This window comes from Sorex araneus, chromosome 7, assembly GCF_027595985.1.
Source record: "Sorex araneus isolate mSorAra2 chromosome 7, mSorAra2.pri, whole genome shotgun sequence".
NCBI classification, from domain to species: domain Eukaryota; kingdom Metazoa; phylum Chordata; class Mammalia; order Eulipotyphla; family Soricidae; genus Sorex; species Sorex araneus.
In genome coordinates, this window is record NC_073308.1 from 66384806 (window position 1) to 66411267 (window position 26462).

Below are 26462 nucleotides of genomic sequence, written 5' to 3' on the forward strand. Positions count from 1 at the left end.
CAGGCTGGAGCCAGAAGCTGCTGCTCTCAGTCCTGGGCGGTTTTCTTGCAGTGGCCGGAGCACCAGTTTATGATCCCAAGATGTACAGGACAATAATCATCGTGATCCTTTTGTCAGGTAAGTGGAGCTTTGTTGGTATGGTGCTGGTATGTTGGGAATGGAGGTGTGGATGAAAACATGGGGTTATCAAAAGAAGCTTTTCAGAAGGAACTGCTCTGTGTGAATCAGTGGACACGTCTGGGTTTTGGTGAGATCTCCTAAGCCCGATTGGAGGTGGCGGTGTACAATGCAGGAAAGGATCTCGCTTTGCATCTGTGGACACAGAAGAACTCCACGCAATGGGCCGGGTAGACTCACAGCTGACTGGCGTCTGTCCGTATCTTACTACTTGCTCTCTGCGGGTCCCCTGCTTAGAAAGCACATGTGTAGGATGAATTAGGGAATAAGTCCTTTTTCGTCAGTGATCCTGCAAGAGACACTGCTTGACCATTTAACTGTTGCGGGGGAAAGTCTTCTAAACTGGGTTCCAGGGACCTCAAGACTATGTATTTTTTCAAGCTTATATCTTCCTCTGAGCACTACACACATCCTTAGGTACTCGGTGGGTTTGGAATATGCAACAGCTGCAGGAATGACAAATGACCAGAATTGGCCACACCCTCCTTGACACTGGAAAGCTGACTGGGCCCAAGGGTTTCTGTCATGCCTATTGAATAAGGCAATCGTGTGAGTGTGTGGTAGCTAAATTCCCTTCCCTCTCTGAATTTCAATGACCCCCCAGAGTGCAATGTGTGTGTACAATGAACTGTACATCAGTCTCCAAATCTGTACATCTTTTTAGGTTGGTGTGAAACTGGACTTTTAAAAAGAAAGGGACAATTTATCGTCAATTCCTTAAGAGAAGTAGCCTCAACAAAGGAGAGTAGGGTCCTTTTCTCAAAGATTACTTGTTCTAACTTCAAATTGGGGGTGGAATTTAACTTTCTTGTCCTGAAAACCCATTTGGTTTCCAGAGGAATAGGGAGAACACTTAAGTATCTATTGGGGAGCAAATTTTTAATTGTTTCCCCAACTTGTCTTTATAGGTTATATTTCTCCAAGTGCCATCTTAACTTCTGCCCAAGAAGCAGAAACTGATACTCAAGGTAAGTTGCTAACACAAGGTGTAAAATAGCTTTCCCAGTCATTGTTATCAGATCCATATATTCCCAAATACCTGCCTATGATGTGTTCTATGATAAATGAGCTAAATGACCACAAAATGAAAAGTGTTGAAAAGTCCCAGGGCTGTCTTAGAGCACCGGGACCCAAGGGGAACTTTTTCTCCCACTTTTTAAATATCCTAAACTTCCTGCAGAGATCCTCTTAGCCTGTAAGCTAGAAATATTTTATTTATTTAATTTAAGTAAACCAGAAAAATACTGTACTGGGTTTTTTTTAGGATTTCATCATAAAGTAATGCTAACGTGCATTAACAGAGGAAAGCCATGATACTAGCATATTCTTTTGATGATGTTCATTGCCATTGAAATAAAGTTGGTGAATAATGGATTCTGCAAATGAGTTCAGTGATTTGGTAGAGAAAAGCACACAAATTGGTCATAAATGGATGGAGCAGTCGTTATGAATAATTATCCTGCCTTCTATTTCCCACAGTGCATCGGGCTATTATAGGGCTGTGATAATAACAATCCCCAACGCCCAACTCTACACTTCAGTTGTCTTCCCTCTGAGTAATGACCTGGCAGAGCAAGAAAAGCGAACTTGAGTCTGAGAAGGCTAGATCCCTGGCAGAAAACGTTACACGCTTTCTGCTAAGTTATGGATCTTCCAATCCAGTCTGACAAGGAGACTCTTCACCCGTGCTGATTATTTTTTATTATTGTTGTTCTTGGCATGCTGGTGAGATTAAGTGGACCTTCACTGTGGTTTTGACTTTTCATTTTCCCAGTGGCTAATGGTGTTGAGCACGTTGTCCTATACTTGTGGACCGTTTGCATCCTCTTTTCTGGAGAAATGTCTCCTCAAGTCCTTTGGCCACTTTTGGAATCAGGTTAAAACTATAAATGTTATTTATGTATTCTTGTTATGAAATCTGGAACAGATACACAGGTTACAAATATTTTCTCCCTTTCTGGTTTTCAAATGTTTTTTATTGTTGTTTTTGTTGTTGGGCCACACCAGGTGATGCTCAGGGATTATTCCTTGTTCTGTACTCAGGGATTATTCCTGGCAGTGCTGGGAAACCATTTGTGATGGCGGGTTTCGAACTCAGATTGGCTGCATGCAGGACAGGTCCCCTACCCATGGTGCTCCAGCCCCTTTCTCCCTTTCTATGGGCCGTCATTTTACTGCTTAATAGCATACGTTGAGGCAGCAAAGCTTTTAGTTTTGGCAAAATTCTACCTAGTTTTAATTTTTCTGCATATGCGTTTGGTGGCATATCTTAAAAAGAAAGTCACTACTAACCCAAGATCATGAAGACGTATCTCATGTTTTCTTCTAAGTTTTTGTAGTGTTATGTCTTTTATCTAGGTCTTTCATCCATTTTTCTTCAGGTTTTTTACCATGGTAGGTAATAAGAGTCCAGCTATATTGTTGACATTAGAATACTACTTGTCCCCACCCAAAGTGTTGGAGGAGCTATCCCTTCACCTTTTAATGGTCCACAACCTTGTTGAAAAGTCATTGACTGCAGATAAACAGGATTATTTCTAAACTCTTGATCCTGTCCCCCCGAGACATACTGTTCTGCACTATCTTGATTATTACCACTTTGTAGTAAGACTCAATATTGTAAAATGTAAAGCCTCTAACTTGGTCCTTTTTCAATAGTATTTTGGTTACTTGAGATCCAAACTATTCCATGTGGAAATTTTTTAATCAGCTATTTCGTTTGTATAATATATATATATATATCTTAATTGATTTAACCAATCAATAACCCTCTAATGTAGAGACCATCGTTATTCCCCTTTGCCATCATTACAAACAGTGAAACCAAAACACTGCCCAACATCTCAGCCCATAGTTGGAGAAGTTAGTTTCGAGGAAGTCAGAGTAAAGAATGATTAGACTTAACATGCATGTTGTCTGATTTACTGTGCACGGGGATGTTCCAGACTTGGTACTGCATTATTGTTGCCACATTGTCACCCATGCTCTGTTTATGGTTTATGAAAATGAAGCCCAGGACAGAGGCAGACTGTCTTTCTCTCCCTTTGGGCACAGCTAATACACCCTAACATCCTACCTGTCACGTTAGCCTTTTGCTCCTTTTCGCGTGGACTGGACAACCTCGTCTCTAGAGACCTCCCTTTGGCATTGCTCCATATTTCTCCATCCTGGTTCTATTTTTTAAAAAATAAAAATAAGAAAAAGAAGCCCACAGCACAAAATGTGACAAGGTGCCCTATTGTGGGCACTAGGGGTAGTGCTCTGTTGTAGGCACTAAGAAGTCACATCCCGCCTGCAGGAACACGGGACAACTTTGCGTCTTGACGCCTTCCCTGAGCTTCTCCCTCAGGTGCAGATCTCATGAGCATCTTGTCGGGAAATCCAGCCGTGCCACTTCAAAACAAATGTAGGGAATGTGGAAATACACGATAAAGTTTGTCCTCAGAGATTTATGCTCCAAAGAAGCTATACATCAATCACTTGTGATTGTGAGGCAGATATTTTTTAGCTCCTCTCAATATTTATTTTTTGCTTCCTTGATTATCACAGTGAGAGAAAACTGTTATAATTTTTCACAGCTATTATAATTCTACCATTTTTTTCTTTTGTCTCGTAGTTTGTCTTGCCATGTTATCTAGATATAATGATCCATATTGGCTTCAGAACCATTGTCTAATATATCACTTACCAATATTAACTAACCTGTCACTTTCTCAAATGTATTTTTCATTAAGTATTTTTGTCTAATATAAAATTTTGATTTGGCTTTTAATTTTTGTCTAGTATATCTTTTATTTGTATATATATCATATTCTTTAGTCTCATTTGTGTTCCTTGTGATCTGCCTACAATGTAGATGCTGAGATTTCCTTTCCTGTCTATTTTGGCTCAATTTAGAGAATTCTAAGTGGACTTTCAAGCAGTAACCATTGGGAGTCCCTCACCATGCTCTCAGCTAATGGGGTTAGCAGTTCTATGCTAAGCCTGAGGATGCAATGCCACTTGGACCCTGGAGGGCCAGGGATCACCTCGGCCACCCCACCAGTGCTCAGTTTGCAGGTTGCTCCCAGCGGTGCTTAGGGGACCATGTGGTCCAGAGACTGAAGTGGGGTCACCTGCATACACGACAAACAACTTACTTCGCCACTTACCATATCCTGGGCCAGACTTTTTCTTTTAATACAGAAATTTCCTCTATGTTGTGTTTATGGATTTACAACTGACATTTAGCATACTTTTGTTTTCTTTATCATATACTTTATTAAGTGATTTCTGATTTCTAGTTTTTGATATAAAGATAATGTTTTACTTGCCCCATTCTTCTACATATTTTACAGGCCTATATGCTTTATCCCTTAGACTAAATTTATGGGTTTTACCTCTTAGGGGTTCTGGTGGTTTGTTTTGGTTTGGGGCATCAAACTCAAACCCAGCGGTATTTGGGACTTCTGGCTCTGCACTCAGGGATCACTCCTGGTTGGCTTGTGTGACCACATGGGGTTCCAGGGATCAAATCCAGGTTGGCCATGTGCAAGGTGAGCTCCCTACCTATCACTCTATTTCTCCAGAACCAGTGAAAAAAAAGTAAAGATTATTAAGGGTTTGTGGATGAGACTCTGTAGCTGGCTCCCTTTTTGGTGCCCCAGCATTAGAGGACTCTAATAGAACTCTAGAAGACAGATTACTTTGGAAATCTGACCAGCTCTGTTTGGGGCAGTGGTTGGACAAATGAATCAAATTGAATATGGTCCAAAGGACTAGGGTCCCTCGAGGGACAACAATTGTCTCACCTAAGTAGGGATATATGATTAGGGGATAGAGAAGAGAAACTTCTAGAACTCCTATACAAGGGAGTTAGTACAATGTTTGAGCAGATATTATAAAAAGAAGAGTGTCGTAACTGTATTGGTTATGGGAATGGAAACTATTGAATTAGGAAATGTTCCTCCCTACCTGAGACAATAAGAGAGAAAACCTATAAATGCACCAATAAGATTTTATTTGGACAGGATCGATGGAAACCAGCAAGGTCACATTATTCCCACAGTACAGAGCAGGTTGGAGTGGAGAGAGGAAAAAAATTCCCTGTGGGAAATTCCCATGTGGACCATAGACTGGAGATTGTGGCAAAACCCTGCCAACTACTGAAGCTGTCACCACATGCATGAACGACTGTAACAGGATCATGGCACCATGTAACCAAGAAAGTCTGGTTCCACTGGCGCTCAGTGGAGTATCAATCAAAAGACAGCACGATGGGTTGGGGAAGAACTTGATTAACACCAAGCCCAAAGGTGGAAGATGGTAGATTTATGTCCTAGAAAGCCGTCTTACCTGCAGGGTCACAAAAAGGGGGCAGTGGGTGAAAGGACAGTCTGTTTTCAGAAAAGGCAGGTTGTAAACTGGTAGGTAGTGAGTGGGGTGGACAATAAATTCCTTGCTCTAACGTGTGCTCTGACTGTATAAATCGGAAGAAAGATCCCTGAGTAAGGATTCTGTGTAGAAGCTGTCTTTGATTTCCTTTGATTCCTTCAGGGCTCCTAGCACCCAGCAGAGGTCTGTAACACAGTGGTGAAGGTTTGTGCAGGATCCAGCTACGTGGGGCTGCAGAGAGGAGATGCTCGCAAGGCTGGGAACTCTCTCTGACCAAAGACTGACTGGAACTAGAACTACATGAGTAGCTTCCTGATTTGATTGTCCCTGGGCCAGTGCCTAGGAATCAGCTCTTGACGGGCCAGCCAAGAGCTACTTGGAATGTAGATAACAGAAATTCTATGATAAATGAGCAACATCTTGTTTGAAAATCACCGTCATTCTGGCTAAGAAAATAAAAGCGAATCTGTTCAGTGGGCAGACTTGCATGTAGCTTTCCAGGCAGGGATGGAACAACAGAGCTAGAGCCTCAATATTTGAGTTTTCACTGACTCATGGGAAGTGGCCAATGGCCTGGCCATCTGGTCAGGCAGAAGGACAATGGCAACCTGACCTAGCAATGGAATGCCCACCCCGGTCATGGATGGTAGGCCAGACTGATGATGGCAGCCTTTCCCTGGGGACATTCTCAGAGGGTTACTATCTCGAGGGACGAGATAGTCATCACTGACTGAACTATTGTAACAATTGTCCCTATAGTTTTTGATTTTAGCATATTTGTATTCTTTAATCCATGTTTGAAGACCAAGATGTAGATTACAGTATATTGTGATCTAAAAGAAATATGCGTTTACCCATTTAGACCGAGCCCTTGGAAGTCCCAAGTATTGTAATGATGCTTTATGTTGTGCAAATGAGGCAACATTTGGTTGCATATAATTATGGGGGCTGATGTCAAGTACCTGATGGTTCCATCTACACCTATCCCCAGAAAGAGGCTCATGATTGAGGTCAATAGGCCTGACCAATGAGCTCATTATGCCTAAGTATTGAAGCCGTCATAAAAGCAGCCCTGAAGGAGAGGCTTTGGAGAGCTTCTCGCTGTTGAATATATGGAGAGGAGAGGAGAATGGTGCACCTGGAGAGGGCATGAAGCATGAAGCTCTCTCTATGACCTCCACCCCGCTCTATGTGTTTCTTCCATCTGGCCACCCCTGAGTTACAGTCTTTCTATAATAGCACTGTATCACTGTTATCCCGTTGCTCATTGATTTGCTCAAGCGGGCATCAGTAACATCTCCATTGTGAGACTTGTTACTGTTTTTGGCATATCGAATATGCCATGGGTAACTTGCCAGGCTCTGCCGTGCAGTCAGGATACTCTCAGTAGCTTGCCAGGCTCTCCAAGAGGGAGGGAGGTATCAAACCCGGCCACATGCAAAGCAAAATGGTAAAATGCTAAGTAAATACACTCCCAAATTCTGTGAGTCAGAAAATTAATAGAACTGAAGGAGAAGATAATGGGAACCTCTGTTTCCACAAAATTGATAGATGGACCTATAGCTGCCTGGAGTTAATTATAACTGGTATCTGAAGAGATTGGTGTGTGTGTGGGAAAACTCTTAACCTGTAGAATCTAATGCATGTTATGGGTAGATCATGTCAAAACTGAGCTGAATTGAGATAAAATATAAAATACTCAATTAGTTTTAAGAATTTGGGGCTGAAGTAATAGCACAGTGGGTAGGGTGTTTGCCTTGCACGCGGCCAACCCGGGTTCGATTCCCAGGATCCCATATGGTCCCCTGAGCACCGCCAGGGGTAATTCTTGAGTGCAGAGCCAGGAGTAACCCCTGAGCATCACAGGTTGTAAGAAAAAAAAATGATAATGGATACCATAGCCCATGAACTTACTACCTTGGCTACATAGTGGAATTGTGTGAAGAAGTTTAAAAAATACTAATTGACTCAGTTCCACATCCAAAGGCTCTAATCAATGCCAAGGCCAGCAAGCTTACAAACCCTTGAGCCAAATCTAGCTCACCTCTTAGTTCTGTACAACCTGTTAAGAGTGTCAGTTTTGGGGCCGGAGCAATAGCACAGCGGGTAGGGCGTTTGCCTTGCACACGGCCGACCCGGGTTCGATCCCCGGCATCCCATATGGTCCTCCAAGCACCGCCAGGAGTAATTCCTGAGTGCAAAGCCAGGAGTAACCCCTGAGCATCGCTGGGTGTGACCCAAAAAGCAAAAAAAAAAAAAGAGTGTCAGTTTTTGTTAAATATTTTCTATTGAGTCACTATGAGATGCACAGTTATAAAGTTGTTCATGGTTGGGTTTCAGTCATACAATGTTCCAACACCCATCCCTTCACTAGTGAGCATTTCCCATAACCAATGACTCCAGTTTCCCTTCTGCCATAACCTCTCCCCAGGACTGCCTCGATGGTACACATCTCTCTCTCTCTCTCTCTCTCTCTCTCTCTCTCTCTCTCTCTCTCTCTCTCTCTCCTCCCTCCCTCCCTCCCTCCCTCCCTCCCTCCCTCCCTCCCTCTCACTCCTCCCCTTTGGGCATTATGTTTTGCAGTACATACAGTATAGGCACTGAAAGGTCATTGTGTTTGTCCCTTTACCTACTTTCATATACACACAAATGCACGCATACATGGATTGGGGTGGCGGGTTGGGGGGGGGGGGTGTCTCACCTGACAGTACTTTGGGCTTACTCCTGGCTCTGTGCTTAGACATCAGTGCTGACAGAGTTCGGGAAGAACGTGTTATATCTTTTTAAGTGCTTAGGAAAAAACAAAAGAGGATGACTTTGCAACTTCGGAAATGATCAGAAACGAAACTTTGCACACCAGGGAACAGTGGTGGGACAGACTGGTCTACACACTGTCAACAGCTGCACTCTCCAAGAGTCAGCTCTTGTTCTGGGCTGAAAGTTAGAGTTTTCACAGAGGCCCATCATCAGGCCCACAAAACTCAAAACATTGGTTATCCTTAACAGTGCGAGGTTCCCAGTCCTTGCACCGAGAGATCCACCCTCCAATTTGAAAGTCAGATTGTGATGGAGAGTCCCCAGCTATGTGTTGATGGTGATAAATGTGTCTCTGCTTCTGTGACTGTGGTGGCTTTGGGAAGCATCTAAAGAAGAGGTTGGTTGCCTGGAAAACGAAATGTGGGATTGGGGGTTCCAAGGTGCGGTGGCCCCAGTTGCGTGTCCAGGCTCCAATTCAAGTTCCAGCACAGCCCTTCCACTTTGCCTGATGCGTGTGCAGGAGTCTGCCCTTGGGAAGTGCCGAGAGTGGAATCGCCAGGCTCCTCAGATAAAAGCCACAAGAAGCACCATTTGTCACAATGGCAAATTGGGAGTGTCTTTTCTTTTTCCCCAAGCAAAGCCAGCTCAGATATCAAATTGTTTCTTAAGCTGTTCAAGTTCTAGAAAATGATGGCACATGGTCTTAAAGAATTTTTTTTTGGCGGGGGGTCACACCCAGCGGTGCTCAGGGGTTACTCCTGGTTTTGCACTCAGGAATTACTCCTGGTGGTGCTTGGGGGACCAGACGAGATGCCAGGGATTAAATCCGAGTCGGCCGCAAGTGCAAGGCAAATGCCCTCCCGGTTGTACCATCACTCTGGCCCCTGGCCTTAAATAATTTTAGCATTGGGGCTGGAGCCATAGCATAGTGGGTAGGGCATTTGCCTTGCATGTGGCCGACCCGGGTTTGATTTCCAGCATCCCATATGGTCCCCTGAGCACCGCCAGGAGTAGTTCCTGAGTGCAGAAGCAGGAGTAATCCCTGAGCATCGTCGGGTGTGACCCAAAAAGAGAAAAGAAAAAAGAATTTTAATATAGACCTCAAACCCCAGGAAAATATGTCTTCAATATGTTTGCCATCTAATCTGGAGGAAGGGTGCTTACTGCTGACAGCACATAAGGAGTCAAAAGCAGGACACCATAATATGCAGTTAAAAGTGAGAACTGCTATTGATGCTGGGAAGAGAGTGTAGGGAGAGAGGCTTTTTCCTTGCATGCAGCTTGATCTTCAACACCTCCAGGAAGGATTCCTGAGTAAAACACCAGCAGTAACCCCCAAAACATAAAGGAGTTGTGAATTATTCATCTACCTTCTATTGGTGTTAGTCCATGGAGTACAAACAATAATGGGGACTACCAGTGCGGGAGAACCTTGAGATAAAGTTTTAATTTTATTAATACAATAAGTAATTATTATTTTTCATCTTTCCTAACTGTTTTCAGCCCAAACGCAATGTGCATAGAATTCATATCCAGAAATGTCAGCACCTTAAAACTAAGCCGGTATGCTGAAAACATATAAAATGACATGCAAAATCTTTTGATTCAAGAGCAAAACTGCATATTCGCCTTAAAATATTGCATGTGAGCAAGAGCTGTCTCCAAAACTGTTTGGAAACAGGCAAAGTCCCCATTTATGCATCCACTCTGAGTAAAGCAATGAGATTTGTCAAGAAAGGCAGTGAGCTGAAAGTCAGCAAATGTGAGTTTTATCACAAACAAGCTGTGCAGAGTTTCCACAAATAAATGTATTGATGAGTTTTCATGGTCATCAGAATGGAAAAAAATTATAACCCTTAGAAAACTTAGTTTTCTAACTTGGAAACCACTGAAGTCATTTCCTATGCAGGGTGTATCCTTCTAAGAGTTGTTTTTTGTAAGATAAGGCTGTTTCTATCAACTTAAGTCTGGAGGGAACTCAAAGCAAGCCAGCGGCTGCAGGAGCTGACTTTATCACATCAGGGCAGGAGCTCAGTGACTGGCAGTTTGGGCATGAGCAACACTGCAGGGGATTCACCCAACATTGCATTTTACTTCTCTTCTTTCTAATTCCCTTCCACGGTAGAAACGCCAACCGTTTGGGAGAGCCGTATGGTTGGGTGGATGGAGCAGAGAGAAGTGTTAGGAGACTGACCTGTTTCTACTTGTACCTTAACATGTTCCAAACCCACGGATCACCTCGCCTTCTTGGTACCCCGGGGATAAAAACAAGAGTCTGGCTTTGTTCCTTTTCCCAACACGTGGCTTCTCAGGTTGGGGCATCTGAGGGAGTGTATGGGATTGGTCCAGTACCATGTTCCCAGGAAGGCTGATGTTGGACACATCTGTCATGGTCCCTCCAGGCAAATACACTTCACTCGGAGAGAAAGGTGGGCATATTCAGCACGGTCAGGATGGGCTTCTTCTAGAAATGAGAGTACTAAGAAAATCATCGTTAGAACTAGCACAAAAGATGGGTTTTCTTTCTTTTTTTTTTTTTTTTTGCTTTTTGGGTCACACCCAGCAATGCACAGGGGTCACTCCTGGCTCATGCACTCAGGAATCACCCCTGGCTCAGGGGACCATATGGGATGCTGGGATTTGAACCCGGGTCGGCCACGTGCAAGGCAAACGCCCTACCCGCTGTGCTATCACTCCAGCCCCAAGATGGGTTTTCTTAATAACTAGAGCAAGAGCTAAGAGATAAATAGAAGTCATGCAAATAAATAGTGCAGAAAAAACAATCATCTAAGTGAAGACTGCACGATTACTAGTAAATTTCTAGTCCTTCGCATGCCAAGGAATTTGGCTATCTCCTCTCGCACACTACACACCCTATGTCCAAGAATCCTTTCCCCAGCACCATGTGTGGTCATCCCAGCTGCTTCACTAGGACTGATCCCGGAGCACAGAGACAGGAGCAAGGCCCATTGTGACTCAAGAAGCCACTTTCAAATAAGTCAAGGAACGTTGCTGACAAGGTCATTTCAGATTGGGATCTGGGGAGTGGGATCATTATCGGCTTGGGCTCAGCTCTGGTTTTTACCAGCTGTGCTCATCTGAGATCATTGTTTCATTTTGATGGCACTGAATTCTTTATCTGTCAAGACATTAGATATTCCGAGGGAACTTCACACAGAAGTGTCAAAGGACATTCTGAATTAAACGAGAACTATTTCAGCCAAACTCTGATCTGTGAACCATGCAAACGCACCTATGGAAAGCAGAAAGTGACCGGCTGCAGGTTGCCCAGGATCCAGAGCAAAAGAGAAAAAAATTTTTTTACAAGAATCAGGAGAGATGCCTATCTCCTAATCCAATACTTGTAAGATTTAGACAAACCATGTCTGTGGTTCATAGCTACTTACTTGCAGAAGTGTCTCCGTTTTGAAGGTCTGAAACTAAGGAAACTGGGGACATAGGTTTGCACATGTGGACAGATGTCTTGTAGCTGATTAAGTCTGAGGAACCTGGACAAGGCTGATAAGTGTGAAGGATATGGCCGTCCAGTGCGGCTGAGAACATTCTCAGAAGTGGTTGGCAATACGTAATGCAGGATTTGGGTTTCCTTGCTGGGAATTTTGAAAGACACATGCACACCTACAACCATGTTAAAAAAAAAGATTTCCTTTGCTTCACTTCAGTGGCATTTTCCAAACTGTTGCAAGTTTATTTCATTTCAGGTGATTGCTAATTTGTTTTAAAGTGCCACAAGAATTCATGTTGGAATAACCAGGACATTCTTGAAATTTTAATTAAATTCTAAAAAGTACATTAAAAGTTTGCCTGTGTGGTTAGAGCTGCTTTCTTTCAGTTGACACAGAACTATTCAGCTCTTTAATTGTAAGTCTCTGCCCTCTAAGAACTGCGGGCAAACACACACAATTCCTCTTGAAAATTAAGACTTTTTTTGAGAAAATGGTGGAAAAAGCTTCTCTGGCAAAGATGATTCTATGTTCAACTACAAATATTAGATTGTTGAGGAAATTATGCTTTTTGTCACTGTTCTCATTCCTTTGTTGGCTGGCCCTCGGGGTCTACTTACTAGGAGAGTGTAGCATGAAGTGACTTGAATGAGAAATTGTTCAAAAAAAGTTTGAAGTCAAAGCATGTGTTAGTAAGAACCAAAGTGGCAGATTACAGTCTGAAATCACCACTTGGGTTTCAAGGGGCCCAGGAAGGTGCATGCAGGTAGAGTTTGGATGAAATAGGGATTAGTTTTTGAAATCACCTCAAGCACTGGGTTCCTCTGAAGGTCTCGCCTTCAGTGTCAGACGTGTGTGAGTTCTGGGCTTTTGATTCCTGCTGTCTGTTTGTGATTCTAGGTTCCCTGCCCCAGGGGTGCCGGGCAGCCCTGTGGAGCAGGGGGTTAAACGCGGGTGAGGCAGGTCCTCTATCAGCTATGTCCCGAGACTCTCTTCTGAGGGGACTAATCTTTAGCACCTTGCTTCTAGGCAAAGGTGGAAGGCAAGCAGATTCAGGCAGGAGGGGGTGGAGATGCGCTGTGGTATAACTTGGAGCCAGGGTTAAGGCCTGGGTCAGAGAGAGGAACAGTCCCGTGCAGGCATGGGGACTTTTGCTCTCTGAGCATTCCACCTCTACGTCTTTAGAACTGACTTTCCACAAAATGCTCCTTTCCCTGAGGAACTGGTCCTGTGAAGCCTGCCTCTTTGCTCGAGGGCGAAAATTGCTTTGGTATGAGTCCAAACTAATATTTCATTGAGTTTTCTCTCCCTGAGCATTTTCACATTTTGACACCAAAATGTTCCCTGTTCTTACACACATTTGAAATACCTTCCCCCCACCCCATCCCCGATAGTTTGAAATTAAAAGCAGGGAGATGCTAGTTTTAAGAGCCGTTAAACTGTATTGCGGAGTCTTTGATGAGTGCACTTACAAGTTGCCTTAATTTTGCTGACGGTGAGCCCCGAGACCAGGGGCAATGGCACAGTGTGATAAGGATACTCTCGCGGGACTCGGGGCATCTTTGCTGTGGCACTGCTTATCTTGGCCATACTTGATCCCTCCTGAGGCGCGATCCTTCTTATAGAAAGTTCTGGGTGTGCTCATGTCCCACATCATCTTCCACCTGTTGCCAGTGACCCTCCCCAACAGAAAACCTGCTTCAAAAGCTTTGCAGTCTCTCCGCTGTGTTCAGAATGGAGTCCCGGTTTCATTCTGTAGCCCACAACACCGGGCTCACTAATCCTTTTGGCCTTAGTGTTCGCCCATTTCTCTCTTGCCATCCCTCTCATTTCGTACATTGCAGCCATATAAGTCCTCCTAACTCTTCAATTTGCGATGACATGTTATATCCCTGAACATCCCATAATGTCCCCAGTAAGATTCCAAACTCTTTCAAGAGCTGTTGGAAGAACATATCTAGGAAGGCTTTCTGCCTATTTTTCCTTCCAGCAGAAGTGAGAACTTGCTTCCTGTGTCTCCACCACCCCCATAACTCTAAAATTATTCATTATATTTATATTAAAATTCACTGTCTCCCTACTAACTTAGAATTATCTTGAGTTGGAGGAACAATAAATCATTTCTGCTTAATTCATACATCCCTAATACAAAGTACAAAGTAAGCAGGCTAAAAGATGGAACACTATGCAGCCATTAAAAATACTGTCATAAAGACTATTTGAATCACAGTGTATATTTTCAAAAACATACACGTGTGTATATTATTTAAACACAATGTCACATATTTAGATATAAAAGCTAAAAGTTCAAATCAATATATACCAAAATGCTCAAAATGTTTATCTTGGGTGATTTGATAAGATGGTCTTTATTTGGCTCTTTGTGCTTTCTTGTATTACACAACTTTTTTCACTCAATCTTAATTTTTCTCTAAAAATATTATGGAAGTCATAAACCTTTATAAAATTTGCGTGTAAACAATATTCATATATTATCACACAAGATTATACATCTACAGTTACAAAATTTTGAAAGTAAAGTGTAATAATAAAGGAAATTTAAATGTGTTTAATAAAATTTTTTGCATATGCATGAGAATCCATGCCCTAAATTCAGATTTGTGCTTATATTTACTTATTCTAAACAAAAACTATTATCTAAAAATGTCTATGTTACCTGAATCTTTCATCTGCCAGTCTTACACCGGAGCCAACACTTTTACAATTCCACTGCCAGTCTGAAATTCTACTTTTGCAAAAGCAAAAAAGTATGAGTAGAGCATCTCAGAACGGACACCTGCTCTATCAAGCAAAAAGAAAAGTCAGCTTAATAGTGACGCTGTTTAACTTTATAGGAGAAATGGATAGACCTGAAGTTGGAGTTCTGCAGGCAGAGGCAGAACCTTAGTCCTTCCATAATAGTCACAGGTGTGTGTTTTTATAACCTAGACAACTTTCAAAACTATATAAAATGCTGTCAGCCTTGCCTCAATTCACCCTCTTTATAAAAGTGGCAACCATAACACCAAAAAATGCAAAATGCTCATTAAGTGTCAACTATAACTGATAATAATAGCTCAACAAGTATGAAATGCTCTAATATGCCAAATGCCATACTCATTGACGTGTGTGTGCGTGCACACACAGGCACACACGTTAAACTATGGCGCTTTAAGGCAGGCATTATCATTTCAGAAGTGAAGAGGTTTTGCCTTTTTTAGCTGTAAAACCTGCACATACCACAACTTAAAACAATGTAGAGTGGGGGGGAAATCTGCCTTTTGTGATATGTTCTATGGTTTATTCAGTCAGCTCATCCTTTTGAATTGAAATAAATTGAATTTATAATAGTTTATAGATTCAGGTATGCATCCATTATTTTTAAATTTAATTTATTTTTTAATTAGTGAATCACCGTGAGGGTACAGCTACAGATTTATACATTTTTGTGCTCATGTTTTCCCTCATACATAGTTCGAGGACCCATCCCTTCACCAGTGCCCATTCTCCACCACAAATAAACCCAGCATCCCTCCCAATCCCCCAGTCCCATCTCCCTTCACCCCACCCTGCCACTGTGGCAGGGTATTCCCTTTTGTTCTCTCTCTCTAATTAGGTATTGTGGTTTAGGTATGCATGCATTATTAAAAACAAAACATCTGCAGACACAAAATTACCTTCTCCATTGAAAGTCTAGTTTTCACCTACCACTTTATAGTGGCCCTATCTGAACTTCTTGACTTTTGGTAACGACCAAAATTTCTTTCTGTTCTTATAATCTAGAAGTTTTACTATTTCTTTGTTTGGTTAATATAGTATCTTATTGATCTTCTACATATGAGTGAAATTAGATAGTTATTTTTTTCTCTGACTCATTTCACATGTCATAATATCCTTTAACCTCACCCAATGGTAGGATTTTATCTTTTCCTGTGGCCAAGCACAGTGTCTAAATTCCATTTCTTTATTCACGCATCCGTTTGGGGTTGCTTCCCACCCTGGACTATAGAGTCACTTCATTCTTTTTTTTAAAATTTTTTATTTTATTTAATTATTTACTTATTTATTTTTGTTTTTTGGGTCGCACCTGGCGATGCACAGGGATTACTCCTGGCTCTGCACTCAGGAATCACTCCTGGTGGTGCTGGGGGACCATATGGATGCTAGGAATCAAACCTGGGTCAGCCGCATGCAAGGCAAACGCCCTACCCGCAGTCCTCCAGCCCCAGAGTCACTTCATTCTTGATCCCTTCTCACCTTTTATACAGGTGTGGATCCCATAGAGGAAACAACACTAGGCACTACCATTGGTACAGTGGAAGGAGAAGAAATTTCTGTTACTAGGAGCCAGCCCCTCCCAGAAGGGGGGAAAGGTTTGTTCCTCTTTTCCATGGCGGCCCTGGAGTTGTTGTTACAGTGAAACTCTATGTAGAGAGATTTGTCACCGCTATAACAAACACCGAGGAACTGAAGCGCAGGAGACATAGTTCCTACCCACAGAGAGTTCTCTCTTCTGGAATATTCTGCAAAAAATCATTATGTGAATTAAATGCATCAAAGTAATCCCACATGGCACCTAAATGATGCAGGGAAAATTAGATAGTGTTTTTTTTTTCTCCAGTTGACTTACTCTATGAGCATAATACCCTCGAACTGGAGCGATAGCACAGCGGTTGGGCATTCGCCTTTCACAGGGCCTACCCAAGTTCGATTCCTCCGCCCCTCTCAGAGAACCCAGCAAGCTACTGAGAGTATGGAGCCCTCTCAGCAGAGCCTGGCAAGCTACCTGTGCGTATTGGATATGCCAAAAACAGTAACAATAAGTCTCTCAATGAGAGACGTTACTGGTGCCCGCTCGAACAAATCGATGAGCAACGGGATGACAGTGACAGTGATAGACTATGGCTGAGCAGCAGTCTTCTGTACTTAAGTACCACATCTTCTTTATCCACCCAACCACTTAGCTTGCCTCCCACTCTTGACCAGAGTCACTTCATTCTTGATCGCTTCTCAACTTCACTTTTATACAGGTGTGCCTCCCATAGAGGAAACAACACGAGCCACTGCTATTGATAAAGTGGAAAGAGAAGAATTTCCTGTTACTAGACGCCAACCCCTCCCAGAAGGGGAGACAGGTTTGTTTCTCTCTTCAGTAGCTGCTCTGGAGTCACTGTTCTAATGAAACTCTGTGTAATGAGACTTGTCACTGCTGTAATGAAGTCTGAGAAAGCTCAGTAGACACAGGCCCTGCTCCAAGGAGTTTTCACTTTTAGAATATTCTACAAATATCAAGCTGTGAATTTAACACATTAATGCGACCCAACAAGGCACCAAAATGATGTAGGGGATCATAAAATGCTGTACCAGATCAAAGGAATCCAGTTGTGCTTCTACCAGATCAAAGGGATCCAGCTCTGTTGGTTGACCCAACAGAGCTCAATCCCAGTCCCATTGCTCACGGGGTGAGTTGAACCCGAACTTTTCCAAAGGGCCTCTGTGCCCTCAATTTTTTAATGTAGCCAAAAATAATTCCCCTTAGTATTTCTCTGAAGATTAAATAATGTGCACCAATTTTCTGGCTCGGGTGTGACATGTCTGAAGTGCCTAATAAAGGAGATCTCTGAGCCATGCTGGGTACAGAGATAAGGGTGCTTGGGCAGTATTCACTCTTAGATATTTTGTGGAGCCGAGGAAGATGACTTCACAAGGGAAGGTTGCAAGTAGAAAAGGAGAGGTCCATTTGCAGAAGGATTGTAGGCAGGAGAGTCCAGTTTTAAAATAAAGACTCAAGAGGATGAAACAGCACTGACCATGCAAGTGGAAGCAAACATAAACAAATGGGACTACATCAAACTAAGAAGCTTCTGCACTTCAAAAGAAACAGTGACCCAAATACAGAAAGAACCCACAGAATGGGAAAGAATATTTACCCAATACCCATCTGACAAGGGATTAATATCCAGGATATACAAGATACTTGTAGAATTGTATAAGAAAAAAACCTCCAACCACATCAAAAAATGGGGAGAAGAAATGAACAGAAGTTTCCTCAAAAAAGAAATACAAATGGCCAAAATAACATGAAAAATGCTCCACATCGCTAGTCATCAGGGAGATGCAAATCAAAACAATAATGAGATATCATTTCACACCACGGAGACTGGCACACATTCAAAAGAACAAAAGCAACCAATACTGGTGTGGATGGAGGGGGGGGAAGGGATGCTCCTTCACTGTTGGTGGGAATGCCGACTGGTCCAGCCTTTCTGGAAAACAATATGGGCAGTTCTTCAAAAATTAGAAATTGAGCTTCCATATGACCCCACAATACCACTTCTGGGAATATATCCCAAGGATGCAAAAGAGCACAGTAGAAATGACATCTGTACCTATATATTCATTGCAGCACTGTTCACAATTGACAAAATCTGGAAACAACCAGAGTGCCCTAAAACAGATGACTGGTTAAAGAAACTTTGGTACATCTACACAATGGAATACTATGCAGCTGTTAGGAGAGATGAAGTCATGAAATTTGTTTATAAATGGATAAACATGGAGAGTATCATGCTAAGTGAAATGAGTCAGAAAGAGAGGGACAGACATAGAGGGACTGCACTCATTTGTGGAGTGTAGGGTAGCATCACATGAGGCTGACACCCAAGGACGGTAGATACAAGGGCCAGGGGGATTGCCCCATAGCGGGAAGACTGCTTCATGAGCGGAGGGGAGAAGGCAGATGTAATAGAGAAGGGATCACTAAGAAAATGATGGCTGGAGGAACCAGTTGGGATGGGAGATGCATGCCAAAAGTAGATAATGGACCAAACATGATGACCTCTCAGTGTCTGTGTTGCAAGCCCAAATAATGCCCAAAAGTAGAGAGAGAGTATGGGGAATATTGCCTGCCATGGAAGCAGGGGGAGGGTGGGAAAGGGGGGGGTAGACCCGGGATATTGGCGGTGGGGAATGTGCACTGGTGGAGGGATGGGTGTTTGATCATTGTGAGATTGTAACCCAAACATGAAAGCTTGTAATATCTCATGGTGATTCAATAAAATTTTAAAAATTTTAAAAAATATAAGACTCAAGAGGACATAGTGTGGCTGTAGGATCATTTATTAATAGAAACACTGAGACAATTATACTGAGATCCATGGAACCAGTAGATTTTTTTAAGAATAACAGAGACCAGAAGGTGGAGCAATAGCACAGAGTGTAGGGCGTTTGCCTTGCACGCTGCCGACCCGAGTTCGATTCCCAGCATCCCATATGATCCTCTGAGCACCGCCAGCAGTGATTCCTGAGTGCATTGTCAGGTGTGACCCATAAAGCAAAAAAAAAAACATAACAGAGACCAGAGTGGGGAAAAACTGGCTAAGTTTGTGCAGCTTATTACTAGGCTTCTGGGACCAGTTAATCACTCTTGTTTCCAAACTCAATAAGATAATATATATCATATATCACACCAGAAACATCGAGGGCCCATCCAAAACACACAGTAACACATGCCCCCAATCCTGTACATGGCAATTGGCATGGGATGTGTGATGCTGAATATTCTCGTGCACTGTCCAATTTTTATCTTCATAGAAACCCAAAGGATAGATACTATGTACTTTATTTGCGTGGGAGAGTATCAAGGCACAGAGGAATTAAGCACTTTAATACTTAACGCTAAATATCATATAGCTAGTAATATAGCTTGAGTCAGATTCAAGAGGAAAATCCCATTTATTTTACTGCAGAGCCCCTGTGTCAACCACAACTCAAGGTTTGACTATGTGACACAGAGTGTCAGCTGTGACATGGAATAATTAAATTGTGTGGCAATAGTAGTCAGGGGGGCTTCATAACATACAGTGACATGGAAACAGCGGACAAAGAAACATGAGTGGTGCATGAATTCCAGAGAGGTTGATATGCGAAGCATTAGGGTAACCACACACAAAAGTTCTGCCCGTGAAAATCGAATGGAACTATTGGCCAGGAGTCAGGGGAGACATGAGAAGGGTTTGGCATCAGATGGAGGTTGTGGCATAGACTTGGAAAAGGGACAGCAATGTGACTGCACTTATGGACGGGATGAGTCTGTGGGGTGACGGTTCATTGTGCCTCTCTTTCTGCTCACTATAACATTTTTAAATGCACTTGTGGAAATCAATAGGGTGGTTCTTTCCAATATTGTCTCATGCCCTTCCCTTTAATTAACAAGATGGTTTGCTCATTTCTGAATGCCCACTTAATTTTTCAAGAAAACGTGTATGTAATTGAAAGTAGATGTTAGAATTACTAATGTTTTGACTGACAAATTACCTCATGAGTTTCACTGCCTGATTCTTGAACCACAGTTCTCCCAATACAGTGAAGAAAAACAAACCAACTAAATAATCTAACTCCAGAATGGCATTTCTAAAGACACGTTCAAGGTTTCTGACTTTATTTCAAAACTTTTTCTTTTTAGGAGGAAGGAAACAAATTGAGCACATGTTCTCAGAACCAGGTATGTTAATATACAACATGGAAGGATAAATACTTTTTTAGTTATGTGTGTAACTAGCTTCAAATGCCTAAAAAAATTAAAAGGATCTTTTTGAAGTAACATGTTGTTAATTTGGGCTGCACGGAATTGTAAACAGCAAACAAAATATGCTTTTAAATAAGCATTTTTTATTTTCTTAAAAACATTTTGGAAATAGAAATACTTAACTTGATATGCATTTTTTTATGTTAGATTAATTTTCTTTCTGACAAACCACAGATACTTCTTAAGAAGTCTCTGAAGAGTTTACCGGCTATTGAATTCTATTTTCTACTTTAAATAAAGGATCTTAAAATCATCTATTTTATTGACAATGTATCAAGAATAAATATAGCCCATTCATGACTCCATTCTAATTCATTTTGGGACCTCCCACTTTGGAACAATTTTCCTAAATCTCTGTACCTGTGGATTGTCACTCCTCCCATGGGTGCTGAAGGAAGCTTGCCTTTCCTCATCTCTGTATTCCCTCTCTACTCTGCGTTTCTCGGGTCCCTTCCCACTTGGTCTATGTCCATGCTTGACATCAGGGAAAAAATGGATTATAGAAAAGAATTAGTATCTCATAAACTAAAGCCAAGAAATTATGGAGACTGGGCAATACCAGTAAGAGGATAAGCTGCATTCAATTTTTAAAAATCATGAATAAGGATTTTAAAATGCAAACCTGCCAAATAAATATGCCATTTAACCTCTTTGTTTTGTCCTTAGTATTACTAACTTCCTTTGGAAGCACAACAAATATCCAAAGAACTTGCAAGCTTAGTTCTAAGTCAAATTTTGTTTCATTTCCAACATGTCAAAGATTTGAAAAGTGTTTTTTGGTGGTTAAATTATAGTCTCACCCTATATAATAGTGTGAAGATGTAGATGTTTACAAACTAAAGCCTGAAATTCTCATAACCATTCAACTTGTAAGTCATTGCCTGACTTAGGATAAATCACTTGATCTGATGATGCTTCTCTACCCATATTTATAAACTGCTGAGGTCACTTCCCTCCCAAATGCCTGATTCCATGATTTATTCTATGCCTTCTAATACATCCAGGATTTTTTTTTTCCTCATAGTTTTGAAACTGTGAAGGAGTAGGCTTTCCCACGCTGGACTAAAGTGTGCACATAGCTTTGATCCATGGTTATGTCCTGTAGACTCCAGTGGACTGGGATGACCTCAGTTTTGATTTTTGTCGCTAGTATGTGACCTTGAGCAAGAGACTCTGCCACTCAAAGTTGCAATTTTTCACAAGGTCACACAGACAAAAACTCCTAATTTTTGAAAAGATAAACACAATAGTATATAAATATACTTCCTAGAAAAATATAAAGTGTGAGAGAATGCTCTGACTTTATCCATTTAATGTTTTAATTGGTAAGCACTGATTTATCTTACTTTGAAATTTTCTGCTCTCTTTTTCTCCTATAGTGATTACAATCATCATTTTTGGGGTGATGGCCGGTATCATTGGAATCACCCTCTTTATTGCTTTCTGTATTGGCCGGCTAAGGAAGGTAAGAGCTTAGTTTTTAATTTTGTTGTAAATACTTGTATGAACAGCACTAGGAATGTTTATTTCTGGGAGGTCAATTCAACTCAAAGGGAACTAAAATGAAGAAATCTCCATTTTTTTCAACTGGGCACATGAAAGTCCCTGAGTTACTCTTAGATTTTTTTTTTCATTTCTTTCATTTCATAAGAAAAAAAATCCCCAATCTTCATTGCACAAAGATTTTTGTGTAATGTGTTCTACAATATTTTTACAAATTTAATAAGATGGTCAAATTTGTTATTACAATGTATACTTTAATTTCCTTATGAAGTTGTTTAAAATCATATATTTATGTCACTGTCACTGTCACTATCATCCCATTGTTCATCGATTTGCTCGAGCAGGCACCAATAACGTCTCCATTCTGAGACTTGTTACTGTTTTTGACATATTGAATATGCCACGGGGAGCTTGCCAGGCTCTGACTTGCAGGTGAGATACTCTCGGTAGCTTGCCGGGCTCTCCGAGAGGGGTGGAGGAATCGAACATGGGTCGGCCACGTGCAAGGCAAACGCCCTACCCACTGCACTATAGCTCCAGCCTGTATATTTATGTATGTCTTTAAATTTTTTTAAATTTATATATAGTTTAGATATCTGCTTTTTTCCATTTGTTTTTTTCCAAAATCTAATGTTTTAAACTCCATCCATGGATATATGCACGAGTGATTAATTTTTATCACTAAACTAACTTTCCATACTGCATAGCAAAAGACCTTATCTTAACCTTCTATTATGACACAATACTTGAGTGTATTTATGTTGCCGTAATTAAAACAATAATCCTAGATCATTAACTACCTAGTCAGAAAGGCATGGTGAGTTCTCAATCATTCTCCTGTCATATCCTCTCTGTTCTATCACAAAAGCTCATGTAGTTACTGACATGGGCTCAACCACAAAATGGAATCTACATGAATGTCTTTTGCTTTTTTTTTGCTTTTTGGGTCTCACCTGGCAATGCACAGGGGTTACTCCTGGCTTTGCACTCAGGAATTACTCCTGGCGATGCTCAGGGGACCATATGGGATGCTGGGAATCAAACCCGGGTCAACCTCGTGCAAGGCAAACGCCCTACCCGCTGTACTATGGCTCCAGCCCTTCCTTTTTCTTTTTTAACTAATTTTATTTGGAGAGTTACAGAACTATCTAAAGCTATACATGATTATAATTACTCCATGTACAAATATTTTCTCTAAGAAATATTTGTGCTCGAGTATTACTCCTGTCTCTGTGCTCACTTCTGACAAGCTCATGGGTCTATATGAGAGGCCAGGAATTGAACCTAGGCGAGTCGCATGCAAAGCAAGTGCCTATCTTTCTGGACCCATAAAAATAATAAATAATAAAGTATTATTTATTAGGTAAAGGAATATTCACGATAACCTTGCAGTATCTGTATTGCAAATTATAATGCCCAAGAGAGAGAGAGAGAGAGAGAGAGAGAGAGAGAGAGAGAGAGAGAGAGAAGGGGAGAGAGACAGAGAGAGAGACAGAGAGAGAGAGAGAGAGAGAGAGAGAAGAAAAGTGCCTTCCATAAAGCATAGAGGCAGACAGGGGTAGGAGGGAGGGAATCTGGGAATATTGAGGGTGGGAAATGTACACTGTTGGGGGCACAGGTGTTAAAAAATTATTTGACTGAAACCCAATCATGAACATCTTTGTGTATTTCACTGTGATTCATTTTTTTAAAGTTCATCTATTAAAATATCAAATACTCTTCAGAAATATAAATGAGTTTAAATCAAAGTTTGTAAGCATCTATGAGATGAAGACTTCTTCCAAACTAAACCTTTATAAAACACACTTTGACCAAAAGAAAACAAACTTCAGCTTTAAAACCCTTTAATTTGAGGCATTTTTATGCGTAGTGTCCTAAGTTAAAAATATTGTGACACTAATATTTTTATTTCTCATTAATAGAAAACTTCATTTGATGTACAACCTCCATTTTTACATGACACAGGTGTTCCTTTAAGTTTGTATAAACAGGAAATCCAGGTTGGTGCTAATCATTGATTTTTGCATTTTTGGCAAGGAAATAAATTAAAATTTACTCCCATTTGACTTAAAAGGAGTACACCCAGTTAGGATTCATTTTTATTCTATTTCATCAATCCTGTCTCTCTAAGATTTTTGTAATGTGAAACTGTGCCCAGAGCATAGCACATTTCTTCCTTCATCACAAAATACCTTGTGTTTTAGACAAAGTAAATACTAAAAGTCAAAAGCAAAATTCAAGGGTTTTTTTATATGCCTATTTTACAAATTTCAATGTTGTCTATTGGAGATGTGGCAGTAGGTATAGCTTAGCAGTCTCATATCTGGAACCATACCTGGATTTGAATCCACACACCAACCCTTATTAACTGTGTAACATTTAAAAAGCTGAGAGTAAGGAAATAAGGATCAGTCAATATGGACAGAATGATAGAGTCAATCTCTTGGAATTCTTGAGTTTTGCATGTGCCAAAACAAGTCAACGATCATCGAGAACCAGTCAATGGCTATAATAGTTCACTATACCTGTGAATTGCCCAAAACACTTCAGTTTCGTTATCAAGTCCTCTACACTATTAACCAACCTAGTCATCTTCTTTGTCTTCTTGGCCACTTACATGTGCTAAGCAGATATACAGTATATCAAAAATATACTTTGTGTGTACAGGGCCATATTTTCTCCTCCTTTTTTTCTTTTCTTTTTTTTTTTTTTTTTTTTTTTGCTTTTTTGGTCACTCCCGGCGATGCACAGGGGTTACTCTTGGCTCTGCACTCAGGAATTACCCCTGGCGGTGCTCAGGGGACCATATGGGATGCTGGGAATCGAACCCGGGTCGGCCGCGTGCAAGGCAAACGCCCTACCCGCTGTGCTATTGCTCCAGCCCCTTCTCCTCCTTTCTGGGGGGTTTTCAGACCACTCGTAGTGAGCCTCTGAGCTATCCTCAGCTCCAGGCTCAGGCATACTCTGGTGTTCTGGGACCATGCGGTGCTGGGGTTGGAACCAAGGCCTCCTATGTGCAAAGTACTCTCCAGCCAGTTGAACTCTCTCTAGCCTCTGCATGTTATGCTTTGTTCCTGTTCAACTTTGTTTTTAAAACGTCATTCATCACTAGCCTGAAAAAACAAATGGGGAGTGTTCCATCCTTGCAGACAAGAATGTAAACTCTTAGCTATGCTGGAGCCCTCAGACCAGGCTAAGACTCGGGAGTAGCTGTGTTCCATTTTCCGTTAATTGCCTAGCCATCTCATTCATCATGGCCTCTGCTACAGCATCCCCAGTTGAGGACTTCGTTTTCATTAAACTGCCTGAAGCATAAGTCCAAGTGACATCTATTTGGGGAACTGTCCCCTCCACAAACAAGTCTCGGTGGAATGGGCTGCCAGGTGCAAGCTAAATAAACCTGATTCTATCTTCTACAAAGTAACTTCAGATTTTTCCCATAAATAAAAGCACTGGTAGAACTAGCCAGCAAGAAAATTCCCTTCGTTCCCTAATAATTGTATTCAAGGATAAGTCTGTTAGAACGTCTGGTTCTGAAATTCATTTTAGGCGCTGGTTTCCTTTTGTATTTAAATATAACTCTCATACTACTGTTTCATTTTTCTCCTCTATAATCCTACAGTAGACTACTCAATGATAATCTGTTCCCTGGAAGATTTTTGGAAGAATTTCGGAAGAGTTCAAAGAGAGAAGACTTTAATCACGTGAAAGATATGCATGCATATTAGACACACCATCAAATTATAATTTAGCGATGTTGTAGGCTACCAGGATGAGAGTTTCATCATGAAGAGCTCGGTGACTCTATGCTAGAAAATGCCGCCAGTCACTGACGTTTCCAAATGAAGAACAAACATTCCCTTTAATGTTTGTTTTTTGTCTATTAGCATAAGTTCTAGAATAAATTCAGATGAAATTCTGTTCCAAATCTTCAGATGACTTCACCTGCCTTCTTCAAGATTGACTTTGTCTGCTCTATTGAACTTTTAATAAATGACAAATGTAAAGTTGATAATATTGAGATTGAAATTTAAGTTCCTGTTTTCTAAACTTAGGCATCTAGTTTTATTATTTTAAGTAATTTGAGAGGACACTATAATCCTATCATTCCCTTCATTGCTGAATAGGCAATATAGGATATTACACTAATAATATTTAGTCCCCATAATAAATCTTGTACTTAAAAATGCTTTGTATATATATAGACTAGATATAGATTTAAATACATATATGTACACATACAGATAGATAGGTATGTATAATGACTCCCAAGTTCACTCATTAGTGAACTTTGTGTTGATTAGAATCAACATAAAGGGCATTTTTTCCTATTTAGAAAAGTAAAAAGTAACTAATGTATTAGTAACCTATTTAAAAATTATTTTTCTGACAATAAAACATTAACCTTTCCGGGAATTAACTTATGCATCGTATGCTCTGGAAGAGTTGCTTCTGTCTTTGTGTCAGTGGTCAGAGTATCCCAAGAAAGGAAAGAATTAATGAGTTTTCCTTGCAAAACTCAATAACTGCAAATGCAATAGGCTGGGCAAGCTTGACACCAGGTGAACATGGTGACATGGTTGCACCACATTTTCAATTAA

At 41.1% G+C, this 26462-nt stretch overlaps 1 protein-coding gene across 2 annotated transcripts; it reads left to right on the forward strand.

Moving 5' to 3' along the window:
* On the forward strand, window positions 1-26161 carry GYPA (glycophorin A (MNS blood group)). Of its 2 annotated transcripts, XM_055144871.1 has the most exons (6): window positions 1-117; window positions 1086-1145; window positions 16802-16906; window positions 20236-20274; window positions 21738-21823; window positions 25484-26161. In XM_055144871.1, exons 1-6 carry the CDS (start codon window positions 81-83, stop codon window positions 25484-25486), a joined length of 330 nt encoding a protein of 109 aa, XP_055000846.1. In that variant the 5' UTR covers window positions 1-80; the 3' UTR covers window positions 25487-26161. The 2 variants fall into 2 exon arrangements, with proteins under 2 accessions (XP_055000846.1, XP_055000847.1); XM_055144872.1 differs by lacking the exon at window positions 16802-16906.
* Window positions 26162-26462: the final 301 nt, after the last annotated feature.

Excerpts from the sequence above, each read along its gene's own strand:
- GYPA (XM_055144871.1), top strand. The coding sequence starts at position 81 with ATGTACAGGACAATAATCATCGTGATCCTTTTGTCAG. Across the intron at positions 118-1,085 it reads CATCGTGATCCTTTTGTCAG|GTTATATTTCTCCAAGTGCC; the intron begins GTAAGTGGAGCT and ends TTGTCTTTATAG. Across the intron at positions 1,146-16,801 it reads AGCAGAAACTGATACTCAAG|GTGTGCCTCCCATAGAGGAA; the intron begins GTAAGTTGCTAA and ends ACTTTTATACAG.